At 41.5% G+C, this 26917-nt stretch overlaps 1 protein-coding gene across 9 annotated transcripts in view; it reads left to right on the top strand.

Moving 5' to 3' along the window:
• LOC108571001 (homeodomain-interacting protein kinase 2) overlaps positions 1-26917 on the top strand; it is a 39265-nt gene that overhangs the window by 10063 nt on the left and 2285 nt on the right. For 2 of the 9 annotated variants that reach the window (XM_017932958.1, XM_017932956.1), the window contains exons 2-17: positions 16300-16650; positions 20447-20773; positions 20913-21005; positions 21098-21316; positions 21399-21771; positions 21860-22077; positions 22196-22519; positions 22735-22914; positions 22999-23145; positions 23220-23384; positions 23468-23892; positions 24266-24355; positions 24782-25054; positions 25146-25311; positions 25623-25846; positions 26398-26718. In XM_017932958.1, the coding sequence (XP_017788447.1) occupies positions 16303-16650; positions 20447-20773; positions 20913-21005; positions 21098-21316; positions 21399-21771; positions 21860-22077; positions 22196-22519; positions 22735-22914; positions 22999-23145; positions 23220-23384; positions 23468-23892; positions 24266-24355; positions 24782-25054; positions 25146-25311; positions 25623-25846; positions 26398-26718 (3893 nt within the window). In that variant the 5' untranslated portion in view covers positions 16300-16302. The remainder of the gene's footprint in view (positions 1-16299; positions 16651-20446; positions 20774-20912; positions 21006-21097; positions 21317-21398; positions 21772-21859; positions 22078-22195; positions 22520-22734; positions 22915-22998; positions 23146-23219; positions 23385-23467; positions 23893-24265; positions 24356-24781; positions 25055-25145; positions 25312-25622; positions 25847-26397; positions 26719-26917) is intronic. The other 7 variants (XM_017932965.1, XM_017932964.1, XM_017932957.1 and 4 more) reach the window with 6 other exon arrangements.

Raw genomic sequence — 26917 nt, 5'->3', positions numbered from 1 at the left:
AACGAAGCCTAACGCATGATCATCCAATTTGTCGGCGCGGAACTTTTGTGCACGCGATTGCAGGTTATAAATACAGAACGTAACAGCGGACGTTTATGATCGCGATACTACGCGGCTAATTTACAACGGACGAGCCTAGAACTTCTTCGACTTAAACACTGTATTGAAACGTGCAGTCTGCAACTCTCGCGTTCGGAGTTACAGATCGATACCAGCGTTTCTCTGGATATGTGTGAGAATCTGGAACAGGGGTAAAAGAAAAAAAGGAAAGAAAATTCTATCACAGATTATACAGGTTGTCGTCGAGTTATTTTTCCTCTTTGTTATCAATCAACTAGACCCCGACTAGCTCGGTGTGCAATTGATCAGCGCCAATCTGTTATTCCGATCTACGACGATATAAAGTGGCGAAACGAGGAACGCATGCATCTATCGCATGGCGCCTTCGATCGTTCCCTTTGATTCTCCTCGATAGCCTCGAGAATAACGAGAGAGTTACTCTCGATGTTCTCGTTATTCGCTCCTCGATTGCCCGTCGTCGTCTGTCGAATCAACCGTTCGTCGAGAGGTTTACATCGTTCACGCGTCATGCACAGTTTACTTTAACGACTTGTTCGATTACTCGAAAGAAATGGACAAAGTAGAAAATAAAGCAAGAAAATGATTGATAATTACACGTGCATTACTTCACTTTTAACCCTTTCCAAACAAGTCGCGTTACGCAGTCAGATGATTAGGTATAACGGTGCAAATAGTTATGTAGACGAGTAGGGGAATTACGAACACCTGAGGAAAATATTGAGTAAAACGAAATATTACAGAGGTAGTAACTTCTTTATCGTTTATATACAAACACATATTTTTATAATGAACTTCAACAAAATTTCAAAATAAAACCAGACCGTTTGCTGTTCGTGATTTCCTAACTGTCGCGGGGTAATTATGAAGGCTACTTATTTTTCATAGCCTCCATCGCTGCACCTTTCGTGCGCCCATTCGCAGCAATCGTAACGCATAATCCGTTAGCATTAAATTAGACGAAGACGAGGAAAGATCTTCGATAGTTTCTACCTCGATCAGTGTGAACTGTTTTTCAGTGACCTAGCATTGCACTCGGTACGAGCGATCATCTGGCAAAAGGAGGAATTTTTCACGCATCTCTAACGCCGTATATACGCGAATTCGCAATTATCCCACGTTTCGTGTTTCCCGGACTCTCCCCTACGCAACGCACACAGCAGATTCAGATGTTCCACAACGTTCGCAAAATCCTTTCTTTCGGCCGTATCGTTTTAAAATTCCCTTTATTAACCACTTAACCTATAACAACATGGCAGACTCGTGACAGAGATTCTAGTGAGAAAAATAGTTATATCAGTAAGAAAAATTCATTGTAATCCTAACTTTCGTTTGAATTTGTAAGATTCAGGATTACTAAATGTACTCTTCGTTCAAAATAAGAGTAACCTCGTTTCGCGCCTGGGACGTACCTAAGGCGGGGCTAGAACGTCCAAACGTTTTTCTCCGTCTTACCCTCTGCTACGCTCTCTATGCGTCTGTGCGCAGAACGGACGAAAATCGACCCGAGAGCGAGGTTATTCTTATTTTGAACGAACAGTAGTTAATCTGTAACAGATTACCTTTTGTTACCTGACTAAAACAGTAAAATGGCTGACACTTAGATGCACAGTCAGAAAAGAAATCATAGGTTAAGGGGTTAAACGAATCCTTTACCGACGGAGGACTACGCGAGGTACACATATTTAGGTTACTCCTTCAGTTCTTCTTTTAACCCTTTCGCTACGGCGTATTTTAACGGCTGCAAAATTTCTTATCTCGGCCGTATCGTTTTAAAATTCGGCTTATTAAATTAAGATGGAAGTGCGTAAGGATGAAATTAAGTATTGGATTAAGGTGGAAGTGGAGCAAAAAGCTCCAACAGTATAGTGCGAGCAAATATTCAAATCGCCTATAGGCGCCAATAGTAGCGAAAGGGTTAACTAAATTACCCGAAAATCATATTTTTCTCATATATACGTACTGGATGATTGAAAAAGTTCATGCCCGATTTGAAAATAAAACACAATCGGTGCGTGCCAAAGCAGATTTCATTTGAAACTGAAATGGAATGAAATGCTGCATCTTTCGTTAGAAACGTAACATTAGCTAAGAGAAACATCTGTGCCGAAGTCGATAAAGTTCTCGCCACCTTTGAAAATCGGGCACGAATTTTGCAATCATCCAATACTGTGGACTATCGATACCGCGTAAAAACGGTAACATCGACCGTTCTCTTCGGGGAGTAGTCACTCCCGTGGGTGGTAGTGAATTCCTCGGTGATTCATCCCGCGGCAGAAGTTTCCGCGAATGCAACCGGGGCTGGTACGGTTGGAAGAAGAGGACAGCCGACTGAGTAGGTCAGTTTCAGGGGGGTTTCCCATTTGTCTAGCGATCGAGGCTTGACTCATTCTCGTGGTGCATAGGCGGTGCACGCGATTGTACGCGAGGTCAACGTAAGCACACACAGGCCTGGATGAACTTTCCGTTTCGCGTCCCTTCGTCGCAAGTTGGTTGCGCGCGGCGAGTAAGAGAGGAGGAATGGAGAGAGAGAGAGAGAGAGAGTGAGTCATCGCGTGAGCCACTCACGGTGGTCTATTGTAGCGCGATAGAAACAATAGTTGTCCGCGTTTCGAGGGAGACCGTCCGCGCCGTGTTGTTTACTCGAAGCAGAGTTGCTGTAACTCTCGGATAAGCCAAGCGTTGTTTGCCGCTCGGCGCCTACTCTTTGCACTCCTCCGCGCGCAATTATCGCGCGTCGCGGCTTCGAGACGATTATACGTCGCGAGAGAGAGAGAGAATCTCGTAGATAAAACTCCTCGAGGAGATCAAGAACGAGCAACGTCAACGGAGACAAGACGATACGACAGCTTTGCGATGCAAAGTTTGCGCGATCAGGAGACAAGCGTTTATCGTCGCGACGCGATCATTCCGCTTTTCCGCTGCCGCTCTACGCACGGTATGAGTATTTTTTTTCCTCTTGGCGAGAGTCGTTTTGGGAGTTCTATTGGTGTTGCGGATCGCGCAATGCTCGATACTGTTTTTTTTTTTTTTTTTTTTTTTTTTTGTCGAACCGTTACGTATAATTCATATTTCGTGACACGCCGTGGTGAATATTAGAGAAGTGAATCAAGGTTTTTAACCCTTTGAGTGGTGAATACTCGCTGTTGAAGCGCTCCGTATGGACGACGCGCGCCTAGCGATATTGCGATCGCTGCGGACGGAATACTTTTTTGCTAGTGTGAAATCTGTTGATTGAGTGTACATACAAGGCGCAACTAATTCTTTTACACCAAATAGGTAGCTAAGGAACGCACGTGTATTTATCTCGTATAAAGATAATTGTAACTACACTACGCGGGGGATCGAAAAAATTGACAAACGCATATACGCGTAACTTTTACCGAACTCACATATGAGCCCATAGTCCACACCGATAGCTTTCGCCGGACGCATGCATGCATCCATAGCACTCAAAGGGTTAATTCCGTGCAAGCAACTATTTATTTGCAAACGAAGAGCGATGACGATACTTAAAATTAAGTTGCGAGTGACTGGCGAAATATTTTCAGGCACCGCTCTTGAAGAGGTTAACGAACAATTGTATAAAGTGTCAGAGACTTTGGTAACTACTCTAGAATTGAAAGATACTCTAGATTTTTCGGAGGTTTGAAACAGTAAGAAAATTAGGCTTGCACACAAACTGTCCAGTTTGCCTACGGAGTGTGAAAAAATATGTTTGTCTACGGAGAGTTAAGTGAGCATACAAATTCCACTAGAGCAGCGATTTTCAAAATTTCTTATGACGTGCCATGCATAAGACAGTTACTAAAATTTTACGGCGCACCGAGAAATATATTTTTTCGCCGATTTGACAAAAAAATATACATTTTTGACTGATTTACAAAAAAAGAATTATATTTTTCTCCTTTACTTTTTTAACTCGTATGAAAAAATCTTGGACACACGTGTGAATCTCTCGAGATAAAAGTCCACGCGATAAAATTTCTAAAATATCTATTTCCATGTGAATCGCCGTCGTAAAAATAAGATCCCAACAGTGTGTCGTTGATTTTGAAAGAATATGAAAATGAGTTTGTCGCGGCTCGTTGAACGTGGCAACAGATTTCGTATCGATCAACCCCTTCGCCGCGGCAGATGATCGGCGAAACCTCTCGTTTTTGGCGTTTAAAAATTAAAAATTTACCTTTTTCAAATTTCTATTATTAAATTAACGTGAGAGTACTCGAAGGATTGAGTTAAGGCGAAAGTGTGCCAAAAGTCACCAATAGCACAATGCAAGTAAATTTTCCAAAGCGCCGATAGCAATGAAAGGATTAAAAAAAATTGGTGGTATCGTCGTTACGCGAACATCATAGCGAGTTTGAAAAATCTGTTCGAGCCAAGTGTTCGTCATAAGGTTCAACGAACGTTGGCTCAGAATATTTAGGTATTAACCCTCGAAGAGCGGATGGCGTGATAGTTGCACGCACGGCGGATGCCGGGTCAAATGTGACCCAATGCTGAAATCTTTCTAGTACGCAAGCGAAACCAAATTATGTCGTTTAAAATTATACGAATGTATTGTGATTAAAATAACGAACATATTGATAACACAAGGGGAGGAGAGTCGTGACTCTGTTTCGAATGTCGATTGGAACAAGAGACGTCTAATAGGCACTCGCCATCCAAAGGTTAAGTATAATCGAACGTTACATCCGAAGTGACTCGTTTTACGGAGATCTTCAATTTAAAAGAGTTCTTTATGATTTTTTTCTTCTAAATATATACACTTCCGCTTTTAAGTTTAATTGTGCAACGCAAAAATGCGATGCAGTTGAATTCATTTCATTGAGGTTAATATAAAATTTCAGTTCTTTTTATCGAATTCGAAGTTTTCTATCGAACTCAACAGAGTGAATTTTATCACTCTCGCCTAATTCATTTTTTTTTTTTCATACAGTTACTCTCAGTTTTACTGTATTTCAGCTGATGCGATTAAACTTTCGAGAGCTAGTGTAATGTATTAAATACACATTTTCTTTGTTCCAACGTTACATCAGTTCGATCATCGTTTACGCCACGAATCTGTGACTCGGTGTTACAAAGCAAACGTTTAATCAATCGCACGTAATTGGCAATTGCTTAATGAGTCATTTGTAGCAATCTGCATATGCACAACTTTTCGTGCACGCAATTCTTCAATCACGATGGTCGATGAGCTCTTAGCATTGCAACATACCTCTCGTATTATAAAGTTCGACCGGCTGCGAGTAAACTGAAACTCTTTTACGATCCTTTTCGCGCACAGTGGTCTGGAGTGCGACATTTCGTGGCCAAAATCCAATTTTTCAACTTTGATATTTGGAAAACATTTCTTCTTTCTGTGAAGTGGCAACCTTTTGAGGCTTCGAAGTTCAAAGATAGAACTCCTTTCGGGTAATTCTGTGATCGAAGATAACGTTCTGAGGACAAAATCATGAAGTTTGAAGCGAAACTAATTGCTTTAATTGCTCGTTAAAGAATGTTAAAATACAACTTTGTGTTACACTTTTGTGCATTTCGATAATTTAATTGTGTCTTAAGTGGTTTTTAATGTAAGCATGTGCAAACGGTGTAAAATTTGTAACAATTTAAATTTTGAGAAGGTTTTTGAAAAAAATGTTCAAAGGTGATAGACGTCGCTTTTTGTTTCACACGAGAGCTTAGACAATTGCTGAAAAGTGCTGCCTCTTGTAACTTTTAAGCCTGTGCGAATTTTAACAAACAGACACCCGAAGTATTCTGGTATTCTGGACGCGTATCGCTATATAGCCGGTTGAATAACGGTTCGGAAGGGACTGAGATGTTTTCATTACGTGAATTTTATCTTCTGTTAGTATTAATTCTTCTAAACACTACATAATAGATGTTGTCGTAAATAATCGAATTTTCTCGTAAAAAATAAATTTTTCTCCAAAATAATCGTCTGAAAGGTATTTCTAATTTTAGCTACGAAATTTCTTCTTTCTTTTTTAGTTACTGTAAATAATCGAATTGTATCGCGGAAAATGAATTTCAGTTTAAAAAAATGGTATAAAAGTTTTTCAATTTCGGCCGCGATGTTTCTTCTTTTTCTGTAGAATAATTGTATCATGGAAAACGATATAGATATAAAGATTTTTTCTTTCTTTCCTGTAGAATAATTGAAAAAATGAATTACCGTGGAAAACAAATGGTTGTAATTTGACCACGAATTTTCCTTTCTCCGTGTAGAATAATGGTGTTTTCTCGAAATAAGTTACATCGCAGAAAATGCATTTCTGTTGAAAAAAAAATCGATACAAAGATTTTTTAAATTTTTGCCACGAATTAGCGCTTTCTAGACCATTGTGCGGCGCACTGGTGAGCGCGCGACGTAAAGTTGCTGCTTTTATTACGACTTACTTTGGGTAGGTTTGCGCTCGAAACGAAGCCTGTCATCCGACATTTTCCTCGCTTTTCGCCAGCCGTTTGACGCAAGGTGCGCCTCCGAATCGTCGCCGAGCCAAGCTTTCCGCCTCTCCTCCGCTCGAAAACGGCCGCGCTGCGCCCGCTGGAATTCGCCACGACCCACATTTCCGTACAGTTTTTTCTGCCTTCGCACGTTTTACCTTACCGCTTGCGCGCGAAACTTTCTACCTTCTTCTCCCCTCTTTCTCTCTCTCTCTCACTGTCTCTTCTTTGCCTCTCACTGTCTCTCTCACTGTCTCTCTTTGCCTCTCGCTGCTTCTCTGTTTCTCTCGCTGCTTCTCTGTCTCTCTCTTTGCCTCTCGCTGCTTCTCTGTCTCTCTCTTTGCCTCTCGCTGCTTCTCTGTTTCTCTCACTATCTCTCTTTGCCTCTCACTGTTTTTCTCCGTCTCTCTTTTCCTCTCACTGTCTTTCTCCGTCTCTCTTTGCCTCTCACTGTCTTTCTCCGTCCCTCTTTGCCTCTCACTGTCTTTCTCCGTCTCTCTTTGCCTCTCACTGTCTTTCTCCGTCTCTCTTTTTGCCTCTCTCTGTCTCTCTCTTTGCCTCTCGCTGTCTCTCTCTTTGCCTCTCGCTGTCTCTCTCTTTGCCTCTCGCTGTCTTTCTCTTTGCCTCTCGCTGTCTCTCTCTTTGCCTCTCGCTGCCTCTCTTCTGGTTTAATCTCGCGATCGTCGAGAGCGTACTCCGAGAGGAACGGTTTGGCACAACGACGACGCGGCGATGACGAAGCGATTCGTGCTCTGAGCTTAGCTCCCGAACGAATCGCGAATTCGCGTAGATAGAGTGCTCGACTTTTAGCCAGCATTGCACGATACACACCGAGATGATCGGTGGAACTATTTAAGAGCTATCCCACTCACACAATTTCATATTGACTTGACACTTTTTCTTCTTCCTAATAAACGAATCATGCTCGCCATACAGATTACAATAGAAGTATATATGTTGGCAGACGTAGCTGGGTCATATTTGACCCGTAAAAGGACAAAAATTTTATCCACCCGCAATATTTCCCTTATTTATAACAATATAGAAAAATGTTACGTGCAAAGGTTCCACGACATGGAGAGGGACACAATGTGATATAAATACTTCCTACGTGGGTGTAGGAGAGATTTCAAGATCATCTCTATTTTTATTTTAAACAGAACGCTGTATTTTTTTTTATCGCCGTGTGATAGCCACTGTTGCGGCGATTTCAGCATGCTATCGTTAAAGGTCGTTCAACCATTGATTAACACGTTGAATGCCGGACCAATTCTATACAACTTGCTCACGGCGCCGGAATGTACTTTTTGTTTTAATACGACACATAGCAATGTGCGCAAATAATGTACAGCTAGAAGTAAAATTATTGAAATATTCTCTATGACGCGTTAGTTTCTTTGCGTCGTTGTAATCGTGACAGGTGAACATTTTACAAAACTTTCCATTTATTTAAATTAATGCTTTTACTAATCGTTGCATCGTAGATCATCAGCGACCTCCACAATATTTAACGTCTTAACAATACCATCTTTTTATTAAAAAAAGTTACTTAAAAATGTAGTTTGACTTTAGATAAAAATCTGACGAAAAGAACGATTTTCTCTAACCCCTTGACGTATGATTTCTTTTCCTGACTGTGCATCTAAGCGTCGGCCATTTTCTGTTTTAGTGCTATATTAAGGAAAGCTAGTGTATTATAGATTAATTAAATTTGCCAATCTTCAGTTTTACAAATTAAATCGACAATTGGAATTAAAATGAATTTTTCTTACCGATGTAACTGTATTTATCAGATCTTGCCCAAAATCTGTGGACTGCGTTACTTATTTATTGTATTATTTGATTAGAATTTTCATATTTTTCTACCGTATACGAGCGTAATATTACGTATCTGCATTTAACATGTACAATTTCTTATTGTACGTACAAAAATAACAGCTTTCTCGAAAATTTCTCTTCATCCAAGATTGCAAGCATTCGTGTAGTAAAATAAAAAAATTAAAAAAGCTGGTAATTTTTGTACGTTTCTCTAAAATTCAGCGAGATATGTTAACCCTAGTGCGTTCTTTCGTTCGACTGTACACTTGAGGTTTTTGGGTCTTTTTTAACCCAAAGGTCTTAGGTGTAATATCAACTTTGGTAATGAACCGTCGATGTAACGTTAAGGGAACATAAATTTGATAACAGCGAAAGTAATTAAAATGATAAGAAGGCGACGGGTCAAAAAAGACCCGAAGACCGCTCTAGGGTTAAAGGGCTGGTGTACAGGTGAACAAATCTTACGACGGGTCAGATGTGACCCGGGCACAGGATTTCGTCGTACGGTTAGCGCTGAAACAAGTTTTACAAGTCTGCGAAACGAGCGGCGAATAGGTTTTATCTCGATGTGCTACTAGTAAATTGATACCGTTTCCGAACTTCATTATTCATTCGAATCATGCTTTCACAGTGTATACATTGCGCTCATCTCTTTCTCTTACAACATTTCGCCGTACACTCATGCTCCTTTTCTTCCGTTGCTGTGAAAATACTGACCAATTATGCGTCTACGCTATATAACGAAACATTCTTATAAAATAAATTATTTTTTTATAACCTTGTTGTATAACATGTTTTCGTAACTTGTTACAAGATTATACCGTTTGGTATTACAGTAACAAGTTTGTATATTTTTTTCCCCTTCTTCAGCTTTCGCTGTAACTGTTTTATAATCAACGTCGAAATTTTCCTTTTTTCTATTCCGGTTGAATCCATCGCTAGATCAACGCCTAATTCAGCCCACGCACCATAGTGCTTCTTATTTCTGTCTTTGAAGTTCATAGACCTAGGCTCCCATAAGACGCTTCTCCCGGAACAGTTCAATTAAACGAGCTGTTCTTTCCTTCGTCCGTTCTATTTGATCGTTGTGAAAAAACGGTATTAAGGAATAAACGAAGGTTTTCCGGTCAAAGGTAAGTAATAGTTAGACTGAGATGACGAATCGTTTGCCACAGGGTAGATGAGAAATGTTTTGTAACCGCGTCGGACTGGTTTAGACCGACTGACAATACGTCGTTTAACAATGTTTTATAACTATCTCTGATCTTTAACGATACTTAATGGATAACGTGCGACTTGGTGTATAGGATGGACCAATAAGAATTGTCACTTTGAATACATGTGGAGCCATGAAAGTAAGAAAATACTTAAAAAAAAAAAAAAAAAATTGTTTTGTATGAAAGGGGCCATCGTATAATTCAGTGTCAATTTATTTACACACTACAGGGTGGACCATAAGAATTGTCACTTTGAATGCATGCGGAGCCGTGAAAGTAAGAAAATAATTTTTCGAAAAAAAGAAAAAGGAAAATGTTTTGCATGAAAAGGACTATTGCATATATAGTCCAATGTCAATGTATTTATGCACTACAGGGTGGACCAATAAGAATTGTCACTTTGAATGCATGCGGAGCCGTGAAAGTAAGAAAATAATTTTTCGAAAAAAAGAAAAAAAAAATTGTTTTGTATGAAAGGGACCATCGTATAATTCAGTGTCAATTTATTTACACACTACAGGGTGGACCATAAGAATTGTCACTTTGAATGCATGCGGAGCCGTGAAAGTAAGAAAATAATTTTTCGAAAAAAAGAAAAAAAAATTGTTTTGTATGAAAGGGACCATCGTATAATTCAGTGTCAATGTATTTACGCACCACAGGGTGGACCAATAGAAATTACCACTTTGAATATTTCGGGAACTACGAAAGTAAGAAAACAATTAAAAAAAAAAAGATTGTTTATGAAAGGGAGATATGTTATAGATTTGTATTTATTTATTAATAGCAACCCTTAAGACGATCACAAAGACCTGTAACACCAGGTCAGTCAAGGTCACAGGGGCACATGTGCCTCAATAAATTCTGACGTCATTAGAAGAGCAATTGTAAGTTTTGCGTAATCAAACTTCTAGATAGACTTGACTGATGTGTTATAGGTCTTTGTATTCATCTTAGTGGTTGTTATTAGGAAAGAAATAAAAAAACGTGGTATGTCGTTAGAGAAACTGGGATTACCATCATAATTTCTTCAGCGACTTCATTCATAAAAAATCGTTATGACCATACAATGGGTCCCTTTTATAGCAAACAATTTTAATTAGAAGAATCTTTTTTCTTTCGTGATTCCGGAGATAATGAAGCTGGTAATTATTACTGAACCACCCTATGTATCACGAAAAGTGTTATTTAACACAGTATTATGTAACACTTTTATTCCCCTTGTCCCTTTCCTAGCAAATTTTCATTCGAGAAATGTTTTTCTTACTTTCATGATTCTGGAGGTTTTCAAGGTGGTAATTGTCATTGAACCACCCTACGTATCACGAAAAATGTTATTTAACACAGTACAGTAAATTCTCTACAAGTGTCAGTCAATTTGGATTCTACAAGTGTCAGTCAGTTTGGATTCTACAAGTGTCAGTATAGATGGTCCTACACCTAGGTCTGCGTCATTGCTGCGCCCATGTTATCTCGCTCGCTGTCAGTCAAGCGTGTAACGCTACACCACTCGGTTTCTTTTACGAGATTTCACGGCTCGACAATTCATAATAGAAAAATATAATTTCTTTAATTTTACTTTCTTTCATCTGAAATTTTTTTAAAAAAACTTTTTTAAAAAGTTGGTGTTTAAATCGCTTTGGTTGCCTCGACTCACGTTTCATCCTTATCTTTTATTCGCTGTCCTTGTCTACGTTCGGCAAACTACAAAGGCGGGCGCGAGGCTCGAAAACGTAGTCCCTGACTCTACAAGTGTCAGATTTAGGTTCCTTGCGGACTGACACTTGTGGAGACATTACTGTATTACGTAACACTTTTATTTCCTTTGTCCCTTTCGCAGCAAACAGCTTTCGTTCGGAAAATCTTTTCTTAATTTCACGATTCCAGAGATACTCAAGCTGGTAATTATTATTGAACCACCCCGTATGTCACGAAAAATGTTATTTAACGCAACGTTATGTAACCCCCTTTCTTCCCCCTTTTCCAACAAGTTTCATAACTTCGCTATACATGTCACGTTACACAGCGTAGACGTAGCTCGATAAAAGAGGACCAATTATAAGACAGACTGTTAATTTGTCGTCGCGCGCCTCTCACTCTCCCTCTCTCTCTCTCAGATCCACCGTCGAGGCGGTTAACATAAACGTAACTGTACTTTGCGGTACCGTAGATCGTTCATAATACGGAGCAACACTATTTCTGACAAGCGGCACTATAATTAGAGCACGTCGTGCATGCGGATAAACGAGGATAGCCGGAAGAAGGACAGAGGGAGAAAGGGCGAGGGAGAGACGAAGGTGGACGCGTGTTCTCGCGAGAAGGGGTAGCAGGAGGACACGGTTGGGAGTGTGAATCACAGAGAGAGAGAGAGAAATCGAAAGTTTCCAAAACATTCGTCGTTACGCGTCGATCGATCGAGAGAGACCAGTTTTGGAATTCTTTTTTTCCCAACCGTTTTACCTTCTCTCCTCGTTCTCCACGAACGAGATCGCAACGACGAAGTTGCCTTCGCGAGCAGAGGCGCGTGCACTCGAGTACACGTGCAGCTTTTCTTCGCGATCGATAAGGGGGAAAGAGAAACAAGCGTTATCTTATCGGCAGCTGAATTTTGCAAATGCAGTATCGCCTCGGGGCTGAGCGTTCCAGAGATTAAGCGTTTGTCTCGCTAAGTGGGAATGTTGAAGTTTTCTTTCAATGGAAGAATTTCTAGCGGGATTAAGCGTCGATCGATCGAGACATTGATTTTCGTTGGATCGAAGGGGTTAAGTTCAGATTGGTAATTTAGCTGGAATATTGAGAAATTTCGAAGAATTCGGGGAATATCGAAGCTATGCAAAACATTATTAACACTAATCGTACCGACATTTTGTGTATACCTATTCTTAAGCGGTCAAATGACCGGTTAGGAAGTAATCATATTTTTCCGAAAGGAACACAGGTGATTGTCAGATGAATATAGGAAGCAACGCGGAAAATAGTCTTTAGACAATAATAGAAAAGATTACATATTTGCAGTTTTATTTTTAACAAGAGTGGGAGAAAACAGAAAACCCTAGTCATTTGACCGGGCGTGAGAACACTTCACGCACAGAACTCTTCATACATCCTTCAAAAAGGAGTAATTAAAATTTGATCAAAGGACTGCAGCTTTTTCGAGAAGCTAGAAGGATTAGATTACTGGATGACCTGTAAAAAGAATTCTGAAAAAACTGCAATTGCTTTTTGAAACTTTTTTATCTGAGTCTGTATTGAAAATTTAAAATGTACGTTCTGTAGATTTATGTCAGTTACAGTACATCATTTATAGTACAATTTCATCGAAATTGATTAAGGTTGCTCTGAGCTACAAACGCTTAACCCTAGAGCGGTCTTCGGGTCTTTTTTGACCCACCGCCTTTTTATATTTTCAGTCATTTTGCTGTTATCAAGTTTACGTTCCTTAACATTATTTTAAACGTTTCTCGTCTAGGTTCGTATGTCACGTTGGAAAGAAAAATTATTACACATAAGGTCTTAGGTCCTTTTTCACCAAAAAGTCTCAAGTGTGCAGTCAAAACGAAGAGCGCGCTAGGGTTAAAAATGGTGAAAATCACAGTTTTTCTCGACTTTCAGCCTGCAACTGTAACAAATCCACTAATTCTCACATCTTTCCACGCCCGCCTCTCGTTTCTGCATCGACCAATTTCGACGAAATTTCCAGCATACGCGTAACTACCATAAATCTACAAAATGTATTTTTTAAATTTTCATTAGATGCAAACAACTTCTAAAAACCGACCTTCCCCACTTTCTTCGCGATTTCGACCAGTTACAATTTTTTCAAAATTCCTTTCACAAATCATCTACTGAACTACCCCTTCTAGCTCCTCAAAAAGAAACCCAAGCCCTTTGGTCAAAATTGACGAGTGTAGAACAATTCGGCGACTGAGAATAGATCGTGACGATCGCGGAAAAGTTCCTCAGGGAACACCTTCTCGAAAAGGTGCGTTCTCGCGGAGACGGCAATACCGTAGCTACGGGAGAGGAAACCGAAAATGTTTGCCGTGCGGTTGCAGCCGGTAGGAGAGTGTCAACGTGCGGAAACCTGATATTCGGTAGACGCCTTTTGAGAGCCGCTGGCCCGAATCACCGTGGAACCATACAAAGGCACATGCAAGCGAAGGAGAGAGAGACTCTGAAATATTCATAGTCGTCGTGGTCGGTCTGTTAGTTGCGTACTTTTTATATATCGCGCATCGCCACGAAGAAGCAATGGCGAGCCGTGGGTTCCTCCTCTCGGTGTTCGCCTAAATCAGAACGACACGACGCACGATGGGTCCCCTCTCTTCTCTCTCTCTCTCTCTTTTTCTCTCTTACGTTGCTCGAATCCCCTGCTGATCTCTCGCAACGAACATCCCGAGACGAAAAGCATCCACGAGTTATATACGCCGAAAAATTCTATCATCTTTCTCTGTCTGAGATCCTCCTATCTTTATTACATTTGCTTCGGAGTTTGTTTAGTTGATTTTTAGATGGTCTGTTTTTTTTTTTCTCTCGCTGTTGTTTACCACTTTGTCGAACCTCGGTTTCTTAGATAAGTTAGAAACGGTAATCGTGTCGTCTAGATTCATTTATAATCGTGTTTGCGTCCGTTCGCCGTTGAAGTAAGCAAATATTTTGGAATATTCGTCAGATATTGCGAAAAAGAAACGATTCTGACTAAAGTGGAGTGATCTATTAGGTCAGACGGAAAGTTTTTGAGGTTTCAAGACGGTCGTTTTGAAAAAATGTCGGTTTGTTGAAATTGAACGGTTTTAGTTGAAGTTTCAATGCTTGTGGAGGATTTTTGTTTCGAGTGTTAGTTGGGTTGGAAATTTTCTTAGTCTGTGGTTGTTGGCGCCTTTTGTCACACTCTCGTCTTAATTTTGTTTCGAATTTTTGCTCTTTGCGCACTTTCGTCGTAATTTAATAAAACGAATTTGTAAATTTTAGAACGCCGAAACATTGAACATCTACTGAAAACCTGTCGCAGTAGTTAATATAATTTCCATAATGTTTACTATGAAATTTGTGATTTTTTAAAATTCCACATATGTATATAAAAATTTGAGTTTCTAAGAGAAAGAAACTGCCGGAACATTATGGAAATTATTTTAAATAAAACTGTTCAATTTCAACGGAGTTATGTTTTCTTCGATATGAATGGCTTAAAACCGTGAAAACTTTCGGGAAATATTTGAGCCATTAAGAGGAAATCGAACCAGCGAATTCCAGCCGACAAACCTTCACTTTAGGTCTGTAGCCAAGGCGCACATTTTGTGACATTTTAACTTTTTAAAAATTGGAGAAAATTGTTGAAAGATACAATTATATTCTCCGAAAAAATTGAAACTTTTCATTTAGTATACTATTTTTAGACGGCTCAGGGTGGTGTACACTAGAACTGCGCGAAAACCTGAAAATACTGAGTCGGTTCAGAAAGAGAATTTTTCTCAAAGTATCTCGAGAATATCGGGATTTCCGAAAATTTCGAGAACCTGAATCACGTTTCTTGCGAATTATTTTATACTAGGGGATTCGAAAATGCTTCGGAAATAAAAAAATTCGAAACTATGGTTGTTGAGAAATTTCTCGGGAATCCTGACAATCCTGAGTCGTGAGATACTTTCTGGAACTCGATCTCTTCGCGACCCGTCCGAGCATCGGGTTTCCCTCATTTTCGGGCTCGTGCACACCTCTAGTATTCGACAGAGCCGGTCCTCAAATGTTGTTCGTGTTCTCGAAATTATTGGGAATCCCGATTTTCTCGAGTCGCGAGATATGTGACCCGTCCTGAGCATCGGGTTTTCGAAATTCTTGAGGATTCCGATATTCTGGAGTCGCGAGATATTTTCGGGTTCCGATTTCTTCCCAATTCTCCCTGAGAATCGGGTTCTTGCACACCTTTAGTATTCAACAAAGCTAGTTGTGAAATGTCGTTCGGGGTCTCAAAATTCTTTGGAATTCCAATATTCTCGAGTCGCGAAATATTTTCGGGATCCAACTGGACCGGACCTAATCTCTCCCTGACTTAATCTCTCTCCGACTCAATCTTTCTCCGACCCAATTTTTCTCCGACCAAATCTCTCTCCGACCCAATCTCTCTCCGACCCAATCTCTCTCCGACCCAATCTCTCTCCGACCCAATCTCTCTCCGACCCAATCTCTCTCCGACTCAATCTCTCTCCGACTCAATCTCTCCTCGACTCAAACTCTCCTCGACTCAAACTCTCCTCGACTCAATCTCTCCGCGACTCAATCTCTCCGCGACTCAATCTCTCCGCGACTCAATCTCTCCGCGACTCAATCTCTCCGCGACTCAATCTCTCCGCGACTCAAACTCTCCTCGACCCAATCTCTCCCCGACTCAATCTCTCCCCGTCTCAATCTCTCTCCGACCCAATCTCTGCCCGACCCAATCTCTACCCGACCCAATCTCTCTCCGACTCAATCTCTCCCCGACTCAATCTCTCCCCGTCTCAATCTCTCTCCGACCCAATCTCTCTCCGACTCAATCTCTCCCTGACCAATGAATTCCCGACATTTTTGGGTTCTCGAAATTCTTGAGAATCCGACATTCTTCAGTCGCGAGATACTTTCAGAACCCGACCCGATCTCTCCCCGACTCATTCCGATCATCGAATGCCCGACATTCTCGGGTTCTCTCACACCCTGAATCCCACAAATTCTCACGTTTATCTCCTTATGATTACAGGGAATGTGTGACATGTTCATCCAAACACAGCAGACGAGTAGCGTCAACGGCAGCAGCAGCAGCAGCAGCAGCAGCAGCAGTAACAACACCGTTCACCACCATAGCAAGAAACGCAAGTTGGAGTACAACGTGAGTCAGCCGGTGATCCAACACGCATTGGTCCAATCGACCGGCGACTACCAATTAGACAATACCGGTCTGCAACAACGGTACTCCGTGAACGGTGCTAATACCGCATTTAGCTCGCTGCACAACAATAATGCGCTGCAGAAGAGTAGCCCGAACCAACAGACCTTGGTACGAGCCTCGACGATCAAGCTCTTAGACACGTACCAACGCTGTGGCCAGAAGGTTGGTGCAACTTCCTCCGATCACCTCTTACCGATAAAACTCTCTTTCTGACCTGTGCTCGAGAATCGTCTCGAAGGAAAGTCCACCGCTGCTCGTCTTCTTCCTTCTTTCTTTCCATCATACTCGAGCTTCTCTCTGCCGTTAACGCTTCAACCATAGCTACAGACCAATGCTAGCGATACTCTTAAATTAGAAGATTCGTAATCAAGAATAATGTATTCTCTCTCTCTATTCGCCTTCAACCGAGTATAATCTAAATCACACGTTATTTAGAAAATAATCCTCAGGTTTCTTTTATCCTCGAGCCAAGTCGAGACGCTGAAAATCTTACACAAAAATGTTTCTCAGTTCCCCCTCTTTGTAAAACGTCAGTTTTTGTCACCGAACGACATAATACTCAACCAAGTGTCTTTTTCATACCGTATTTCGACATCCATCTGGTTTCATCTGATAACAAATCTCCCGATATTTGTCTCAGCATGTTTTTCCCCGTTCGTTTCCGCACTTGTCCGCGACGCAGCTCTCTCTAAAAATAGTGCGTTTCCTTTCAGCGGCTAACAAACACACTCGTCGTCTGTGTCATTCCTCGCTTGTTTTCCTCGTCTGGGAAAAATCTGGAAGATCAACTTCCTTATCCTGTTCGCGTTTCCACCGAATATCAAAGGCAAATCGTGTGTGCGGTTTGAACAGAGAGTTGCGGCCAAGTTTCCTCGAAGCGTTTATTAAAACTTGGAGAACCTATATATCCGCGGAATGATAATCGGCCGGCTGGTAACGTTCGCCGCAGATTAATATCGTCTAATACTCCTGATGGACTAACTTTCACAAAGGTAGCCTCGTTTCGCGAAAGCATAAAGAGCCTTCGAAGCCTTTTGTCCGTGCTCTCTCCACGTCTATCGTATTAAACCGTTTCGCGCTGGAATCGATACTCGAGCTCTCTCGGTATTCAGACGGCGATAATTAGGAAGCGAAACAATCGGTTTCTGTTGGCCGTCGATCGCGTTTGGTACCAGCGGCGGCACCGGAGTGTGCTGCAACCAACCGCGATGAAACGATAGTTTTGCTTTTGCTAGGCGAGCAACTTTTCCGTACAGCGTAGTTACCTATCGATTGCCTTCAAGGCTTTCATTTCATATTTCATACCGGTCATCGTGATGCACTTCCGTATGGATCCGTTAACCCTTTGCACTCTAGAGCGGCGAGTGAGAAGCGAGGTTAATGTTTACCATTTGGTAAATAATTAACGCGCAAATTGTAAGCAACGTACAGTCGAGGACAGAAATATGTGGACACTCTTCGAAGCAGAGTAACTTCTTTTTTTAAGGGGGTATTCTAGTCGACTTTTCGACAAAATCGATTTTATTTTTTTACATTTTCTGAAAGTAGACTTCCGATTTTTCCGAATTCGTAAAATTGACGAAGTTATAGATGGTTAAAGAAGACGACATGTAGCCCGTATTCTCGTGTAACTGGTACGAGAAACTTTAAACGCGTTTTTCTCGAAATCGTGTTTTTCTAAATGGTTGACATGAGATCTCAAGTTGTAGTTGTCCGATTGACTCGAAATTTGACGTGCACCTTCGGTGGATGTGCCGGTATCGTCTGAACCAGAATTATGCCAAAATATGTATTTCTCTGATTTTTAGAGACGTGCACCTTCGGTGGATGTGCCGGTATCGTCTGAACCAGAATTATGCCAAAATATGTATTTTTCTGATTTTTAGGGCCTCTGAAAGACGAAAAAAGTCGAAGAAATCGATACACAAAATTCAAAGTGCCGCCATTTTGTAAATTTTCACTACTTTTTGTTCATTCTGGTTCACACCATAATCACATTCGTACTAATCAAGAATCCTTTTGGTTTTTTCATTTTGGATAAGCAGAATGGGCGGAATCGTGTCAGCCAGTAGGACACTTTTTCTTAAAGGGACCGCACTGAATAATATATAATTCAGACAGTTTTGATTATTTTCACTTGGAAAAAATTGTGAACTTTCTTAAGACGTGAATAAATACGTATGCAAAATGCCGATACTGAGAAACTTATACTTTCCTTACAAAAAAATCCCTAAGAAGGACTAAAAAATGACACTCTAGACTAGAATACCCCTTTAAATTAGATCAAACAGCTTGAGCTTTTTGAATAAGTTAGAAGGAATTACTTTGCTATATAAAATTTTGAAAAAAACTGCAATTAGTCGGAATCGCGAAGAAAATAGCGAGGTTAGCGAAACTTTTTTATCTGAACTCGTAATGAAAATTTAAAAAATACGTTTTGTAGATCTATGTGAATTATACACATGCTGAAAAATTTTTTTTTTAGCAATTATTAAATATCAATTTTCAAGGCAATAAATCTTCATTTTTTTAACAAGGTTTGCTGCTTTTTCTTCTAGCAAAACGATCTTCGAGTGCAAAGGGTTAAATCTCAATGGCGAAGATTCTTCTCCGTTTTTCAAACGTTGCAAAATAACGCTTTGCTTTCCCTTTTGTCTTCGAACGAAAAGAAACGGGGGTAGAATTGACGATGCTCGTTCCACTTTATTCAACCGGTTCGTAACGTTTGTATTTGTTCCACTGATTTTCAATAGCTTTTTGTATGCGTGTGCCTCGCGTAACCGAGATGAGATTGCGACGATTTCGATCCATCGATTTTCTCCTTGTATCGCCCCTCTCTTTCTCTATTTTGCAATGTTAGGTACGAAGTTTGCCCCTCCCAAAAAAGTGTGTTCTCGTGGCCAATCTCTATCGTCCACAGTTCCCAAGAAAGTGTGTTCTCGTGACAAATCTCTATCGTCCCTTGTTCTGAAGTTGTATCGTCTCTTTCTCTATTTTGCAATATTAGGTACAAAGTGTGTTCTGGTGGCAAGTCTCTATCGTCCCTTGTCCCCAAGTTGTATCGTCTCTCTTTCTCTATTTTGCAATATTAAGTACAAAGTTAGTTCCCTCGAAAAAGTGTATTCTCATGGCAAATCTCAATAGTCCCTTCTTCCCAAGTTGTATCGCCTCTCTTTCTCTATTTTGCAATATTAGGTACAAAGTGTGTTCTGGTGGCAAGTCTCTATCGTCCCCAGTTCCCAAGTTGTATCGTCTCTCTTTCTCTATTTTACAATATTAAGTACAAAGTTAGTTCCCTCGAAAAAGTGTATTCTTGTAGCAAATCTCAATAGTCCCTTCTTCCCAAGTTGTATCGCCTCTCTTTCTCTATTTTGCAATATTAGGTACAAAGTGTGTTCTGGTGGCAAGTCTCTATCGTCCCTTGTCCCCAAGTTGTATCGTCTCTCTTTCTCTATTTTGCAATATTAGGTACAAAGTGTGTTCTGGTGGCAAGTCTCTATCGTCCCTAGTTCCCAAATTATATCGTCTCTCTCTCTATTTTGCAATGCTAGGTATAAAGTTTGACCCAAAGGAAAGTGTGTTCTCGTGGCAAATCTCTATCGTCCCTCTCTCTCTATTTTTCAGTGCTGGGTCCCAACAAAGTGTATTCTCGTTGCAAAATCTCAATCGTCCCTTGTTCCCAAATTGTATCGTCTCTCTCTCTCTCCATTTTGCAATGCTAGGTACAAAGTATGTTACCCAAAAAAGTGTGTCCTCCAGGCAAATTTCTCGTCCCTGCTTCCCAAATTGTATCGTCTATTTCGCAACGCTAGGTACAAAGAGTGTGTATCCCCCCCAGAAAAACTGTGTTCTCGTGGCAAATCTCGTCCCTGGTACCCAAATTAAAAAAAGCTACGAAAAACTATCTACAATTTCTTAACGTCCAAAAATTTTTGTATAAGGTGTATTCCTCCTACAGAGAAAAACTTGGTCGAGGGAGGGTAATGGTGACGGCCTGGCAGTCCACTCCGCCAACGCGACGAACGCAGTGGGTAGTACTGTAGTGTCGCAGCACCATACGCAACAGCAACAGCAGCTGCAACAACAACAGCAGCAACAGCAACAACAGCACAAGCAGACAGGCATGACGGCACATAGCAAGCAAGTGACCAACGCTGCCAATGGAGGCGGTGGCAGCAATCCCCAGGGAGACGGAGATTACCAGTTGGTCCAGCACGAAGTTCTCTATTCTATGACTAATCAGTACGAGGTCCTCGAGTTTCTGGGCAGAGGTACTTTTGGACAGGTAAGAAGACCCTTTTCTCCTTCTTCCTCCTTTCTTCACCCCCTCGAGATCCCTCCTGTGTCCTATACAAATAAGAGATTTTCTAAACCTGTTATTCGAGACGTTACAAGCATCTGCTTCCTCTCTTTCTTCTCTACAGGTCGTGAAATGCTGGAAAAAGGGAACCAACGAAATAGTAGCCATCAAAATTTTGAAGAACCATCCATCGTATGCGCGCCAAGGGCAGATTGAGGTACGTTGTGTAAGCGCTATATTAATTATTATCATTGGAATTAAGTACGACTGTTCGGCGAAATCGTGAAAATTGTAAACGTTTTGTTACAGGTCTCCATCCTGTCTCGACTCAGTCAGGAAAACGCGGATGAGTTCAACTTTGTGCGCGCTTATGAGTGCTTCCAGCACAAATCCCACACCTGCTTGGTCTTTGAGATGCTAGAACAGAATCTGTATGATTTCCTGAAACAGAATAAATTCTCACCCTTACCGCTCAAATATATCCGACCGATTCTCCAACAAGTACTCACCGCTCTTTTGAAACTTAAGGTGAGCTGCTTTGCCAAGATTTTCAATGACTCGTCCGGGGGAAATCTGACGAATACGTATATTGTTTTTGCTTTTTCTGCAGCAACTGGGGTTGATTCACGCTGATCTTAAGCCAGAAAACATCATGCTGGTGGACCCAGTACGCCAGCCGTATCGTGTGAAAGTTATTGATTTTGGATCTGCCTCCCATGTGTCGAAAGCTGTCTGCAACACGTATTTGCAATCGCGATACTACCGTGCACCAGAAATTATACTTGGACTTCCATATTGTGAAGCGATAGATATGTGGTCGCTCGGCTGTGTGGTTGCGGAATTGTTTTTAGGCTGGCCTCTATATCCTGGTAGCTCGGAATACGATCAGATTCGATATATTAGTCAGACGCAAGGCCTACCGACGGAGCACATGTTAAACAATGCCAGCAAAACAACTAAATTCTTTTACAGAGACATGGACAGTAAGTAATCGTACTCGACCGATTGAATATCCCCGAGAAATTCTCTCGTAGAGAACACGTATAGGTAACAAGGTCGAATTACTCGCAGGTACATATCCGTTTTGGCGATTAAAAACACCGGAAGAGCATGAGGCTGAAACTGGTATCAAATCAAAGGAGGCAAGAAAGTATATTTTTAACTGTCTCGATGATATTGGTCAAGTTAATGTTCCGACCGATTTGGAGGGTGGTCAACTTTTGGCTGAAAAAGCAGATAGGAGAGAGTTCATTGACCTCTTGAAGAGGATGCTCACAATGGACCAGGTAGTAATATCTAATTCATGTTTCAATCGTGCATAATAACGATATTGAAAATTACGACGATTCGGCTTCTAGAATGTAGAGGACCATTCTGTATACACTGTGTATTGCGTTTGTTTTATAGGAGCGCCGCATAACACCCGGGGAGGCTCTGAACCATGCCTTTGTTACGCTGGCCCACTTAGTCGATTATGCACACTGTAACAATGTTAAGGCTTCCGTCCAAATGATGGAGGTTTGCCGACGAGCGGGTGATTTCACCGCAAGCCCAGCGCATCATCAAGCTCCTCCAGCACCTCAACCACCTCAGCCAACGTCATTGGTGGCTAACTTTGTGCCGACGACGAATGGCAGTGCCGTAACTTTCACCTTTAACAACCAGTTGACCAATCAAGTACAGCGATTGGTCAGGGAGCATCGTACTGCGCAAACAGGATATGAAAATCTGGTTCGTAGATGAACCTTCTTTTTTAACCCTCCAGCGAGATACGACGAGATTTCAACGCCCTGCGTTAATTGAACTTCGAGTTTTCTATCTTCTGTTCTCGCGTTTGTTAGTTTACTCCTTTCTTCGTACGTTGGTTTTACGCTCCTCGATATATTTACCCCGTATGTTGGCGCACAGAGTTCAATTTGTATCACGTTGTATTTCTTTTCTTTCAGTATCAAATATACAGTAATACTAGTCGTCGTGCAACTCAGTACAGCAGCTCGTCTAGTGGATCGAACAGTGGACGGAGTGGAGTGCACGACTTTCCGCATCAATTGGTGCCTGGTCTTCTTTGTCATCCACCCAGTTATCAGACGATGCCAAGTCCTGCGAAACACGTAGTTGTTGCTCAAGTAAATGAGACGATGATTTTCACTTGTTATTCTGTTGTCCCTGTACATTCGTGATCGTTTAATCACGTATAACGCTCTTTGCAGCCTCCACAAGCGCAACAAGGTCCGCTACAGATCCAACCATCGATCATATCGCAGCAGGCTGTTGCTGCTGCAGCTGCGGCTGCACAGCAACAGTACGCCGCGGTTCCTGTGTCCATGGTGGAAACTGGACGGCAAATGTTGTTAACTGTAAGTGTCGACGAACCAAACAACTGCTCCAGAGTGTCTCCGAATAGCTGTTAATTCGATCTTTCTACATGTAGAATGCGGTACAAACCTCTTGGCCTGGTGGAAGTCGTCAAATGGCTGCTATCGTACCATCGTGGCAGCAGTTGCCACCGCAACATGCAGCCATACAGCAACCATTACTGAGCGATGCTGGAGATTGGGGAAGACCTCTTATCGTGGACAGTTCAGCTATCTTGCAGGTAGGGGAATTATTACCATCTTACGTAGAAATCTTACGTAGAAACGAACTAGTATCTAACTTCTCTCCCTTGTTTTGGGGAAGGATCAGCGGCCAGTATTTCCTGTCACGGAAGTGTACAATACTAGCGCCCTTGTCGAGCATCCATCGCAAAGTTGGGGTAAACGTAGTGTGACGAAGCATCATCAACATCATGTGACGGTACCGCAACAGTCTCAACACAGGCACGAGCATAAGAAGGAGACGCAGCAATTGAGTCCGGTGAAGAAGAGGGTTAAAGAGAGCACACCACCGAGCAACATGAGACGTCATTCGCCATCGAACGGTCATTGGCAACAGCAACCCATACAGCAACATCATCACAGCAGCAAACACAGCAGTAGTCATAACATAGAACATCATCAAGTTACATCTGGTCGGCAGCAAACCATCACGATACACGATACACCATCACCAGCAGTATCTGTTATCACTATCAGTGATAGCGAGGATGAAACACCGGGCAAATGGTGAGATACCATTTCTCTTCGTCTTCGTAGTATATTAGACGGTAGTTAGATGATAGTATTGCCCGCAAAAATTCTAAGATTCACCAGAGAGAAACAGTTTCACATTTCTTACGAGTGCAATGGAAACTGTGAACGGCAACACGAATGTATTTTCTTTCCTTTTTACTTTGCTTCGTTCAAAATTTTACACTGCTCCATATGAATATGGAAGATTATTCTCGTTCTTTCCTTTATAAATATTGCATTGTCTTTGAAACCGAGATTTACGAATAAATTTCGTCTAGAGATGTTATTCCCAATGGTGGAATGTATTTACTAGTATTTTATCAGTAGAATAGAAAGTAGTGGAATCATGCATGAATATCATTGACAGCTGTGGAGATCGGCAATGCGGAGCCTGTCAAAATTTGGCAACTCGCCTGTCTGGCGATGGACGTCCAGTCCGCGAGGAAGTCATCCGAAGGTACATGTAACGTAGTAACACGCAATCACACAATAGCATCGATTAATGGTTGATAATCGCTATGAACATGAACATAACACAGTGCTTCTAATTGACCTTTTCGAAACTTGTTAATTTCTATACTTTCCACTCTGACGAATGAGAAAAAGTACAAAAATTTTACAGGGCGAAAAATTTCATTTTAAATAATATTGTATACATATATATAATATGGGCAAATTTTGAAACACGGTTTTAGCGCTTGGAGTGTATCAATTGTCTCAACCATAAACTAACCGACAAACACTCTGATTTACAGCTCTAGCGTTTAAAGCCATTTTTTCATGCTGAATGTAACCCGCTATAAAAAAAATTGTTACGGAGATATCGCTTTTCTGTTCGTTTCACGTGCAATTAACAATCCACTGTTTCTCTTTTCGTTTCCAGCACGCAGTCAACACCACGCGTGGTCCAACCGATGCAACAAACTCATTCGAGTAGTCAATCCCATACGAACGGGCACGTAACAACTCATAGTACCTCTCAGAGAGCTCAGCGGAAAAATATAATCAGTTGTGTAACCGTGGGTGACAGCGATGGCGAGGCTAGTCCAGGCCGAGCGCATAATCATCTGTATCAACATTTGCCGCAACATCCTCAGCATCAACAAACTACGCAGTTAATTAAACACGAGCCCCAACAACAACATCACGTCAGCAGGTAATTAGATAGTCGGTCGGAACTTCATAACGTCCGAATAAAAAAAACATCAGCCAATTGACGTCAATCCTTTGTCGTTGTTGATTTACAGTAGCAGCTCTGGATATTCTTCTCAATCGCAAAAGAAACGATTATTGGCGAAAGTACAGTCCGAGTATAATATGGTGAATGTTGCGACAAAACCAGAGCCCGGGGTTGAGTACCTTGCACCACATCCGTGTCACGCGCCAGCTTGCAAAGAGCCACCGACCTATCAGGTTAAATTTCACTTTATACGCATTCTCTTTTCATTTTTCTCAATTCTTCGTACCTCTTTTCTACGTCTTCTATTCTCTTTGCACTCCTCGTTTATTTCTATTTCTCTCTCTCTCTCTCTCTCTCTCTCTCTCTCTCTCTCTCTTTTTTCTTCTTTTTCTACAATTAATTTCAACCGAGCAAACCGAGATTTTCTGGGTGGTGCTAACGTGGAGAAAAGGAAACTACGACGATTCCACAGCTCTCTTCGCATTTCATTGGTCTAACCCCTATCCCTGTTTTAGTAATCTTTCTTTTGGAAATGTTTTTCTAGGATGATGGCTATGACATGCATGACTACTTCTTGCAGTATGTGACCACGAGTAGCGCGCATCCGCACCTTCAAGAGCAGCATATCGTGTACACGACCGGCACGGACAAGCGGGTATCATGGCCTGGAAAGAGAACTGAATACAAGCACGAGTACGTTCAACCACCAGCTGCTCATTCCAGAGATCACCAGAAATGGGCGGTGGCGAACACTGTGCATCAGTATAGGTCAGCATCTTCTCGTCGCATGTCACGTTTCAACGTCCCTCACACTCACACACACACACACACACACACACACACGCGCGCGCGCGCACACACACACACCGATACATTCTCTCACACACAACATATACACGCACTGATCACTGTGAAGCATGCAGTATTATATCATACACACAGAGTTTCTTAATTAGAAGAATCTAGCAAAAACAATAGCATATAGACTATCTTAGCTAGTTAATCGAGAATTGTATGCACGTAGAATTCTCAGAATGCATGTAAGGTTTTCTCTTTGAATAAGAAATGACCAAACCGATCACTGGCAAACGCTCTCTATATAGAGATAGGCAAGTAAAATGCATGAATTTCTATGTTACTTCTAAAAAGAAGAAAAAAGATTCTATCATTTGATTCTCTGTCGGTTTGGTCTCTCTGTGCTCTTAGAGAGAGACTTCTTTACAGTAAGTATAAACAAGAAACAAAAAAAAAAAAAAAAAATAAACAAAACGCATGGGAATTGCATAACGAAGGGTTGGATTTTGTTTTGGGTTTTGTAGGCAGAGCCAGGTGGTGGGTTCGGCAGCCCATCCGGGTCATACCCACAGTCATCATGGGCATCCGGCCCACCTGAGTCCTGGGGGCGGTGGCGGCGGCAGAAGTCCTGCAGGGGGGCCTGTAATAGGAAGTGCCCAACATCTGGGACAACCCCTGTACCAGGAGTACGCACATGTGCGTTCAAGAGCCCATGCCGTGCCACCCCCGGTGTACGTAACCGCCGCGCCTTCTCAGGCTCCCACTGCTATCCAGCAGCAACAAGTGCCCACCTATCAGGGATTCACACCCGGGTGGGTACCTAGACACCTAGTTGATGCATGCATGTGTGTACCATTTATTATATTTTCGTTCTAGCGTATAGTTCGTCGTATGTTGTTGTTGTTGTTCTTCTTGTTGTTATCGTTATTATTGTTGTTACTATTATTATTATTATTACTACTATTATTATTATTATTATCTGTGATCGTACCACGTAGAGTATCTATATTACTGCAACATACATATTTGTGTTCCCGTGCAACC

Source organism: Habropoda laboriosa, unplaced genomic scaffold, assembly GCF_001263275.1.
Source record: "Habropoda laboriosa isolate 0110345459 unplaced genomic scaffold, ASM126327v1 scaffold88, whole genome shotgun sequence".
NCBI lineage: Eukaryota > Metazoa > Arthropoda > Insecta > Hymenoptera > Apidae > Habropoda > Habropoda laboriosa.
The sequence above is the reverse complement of the archived record's forward strand: the minus strand, read 5'-3'. Positions and strand labels throughout refer to the sequence as shown.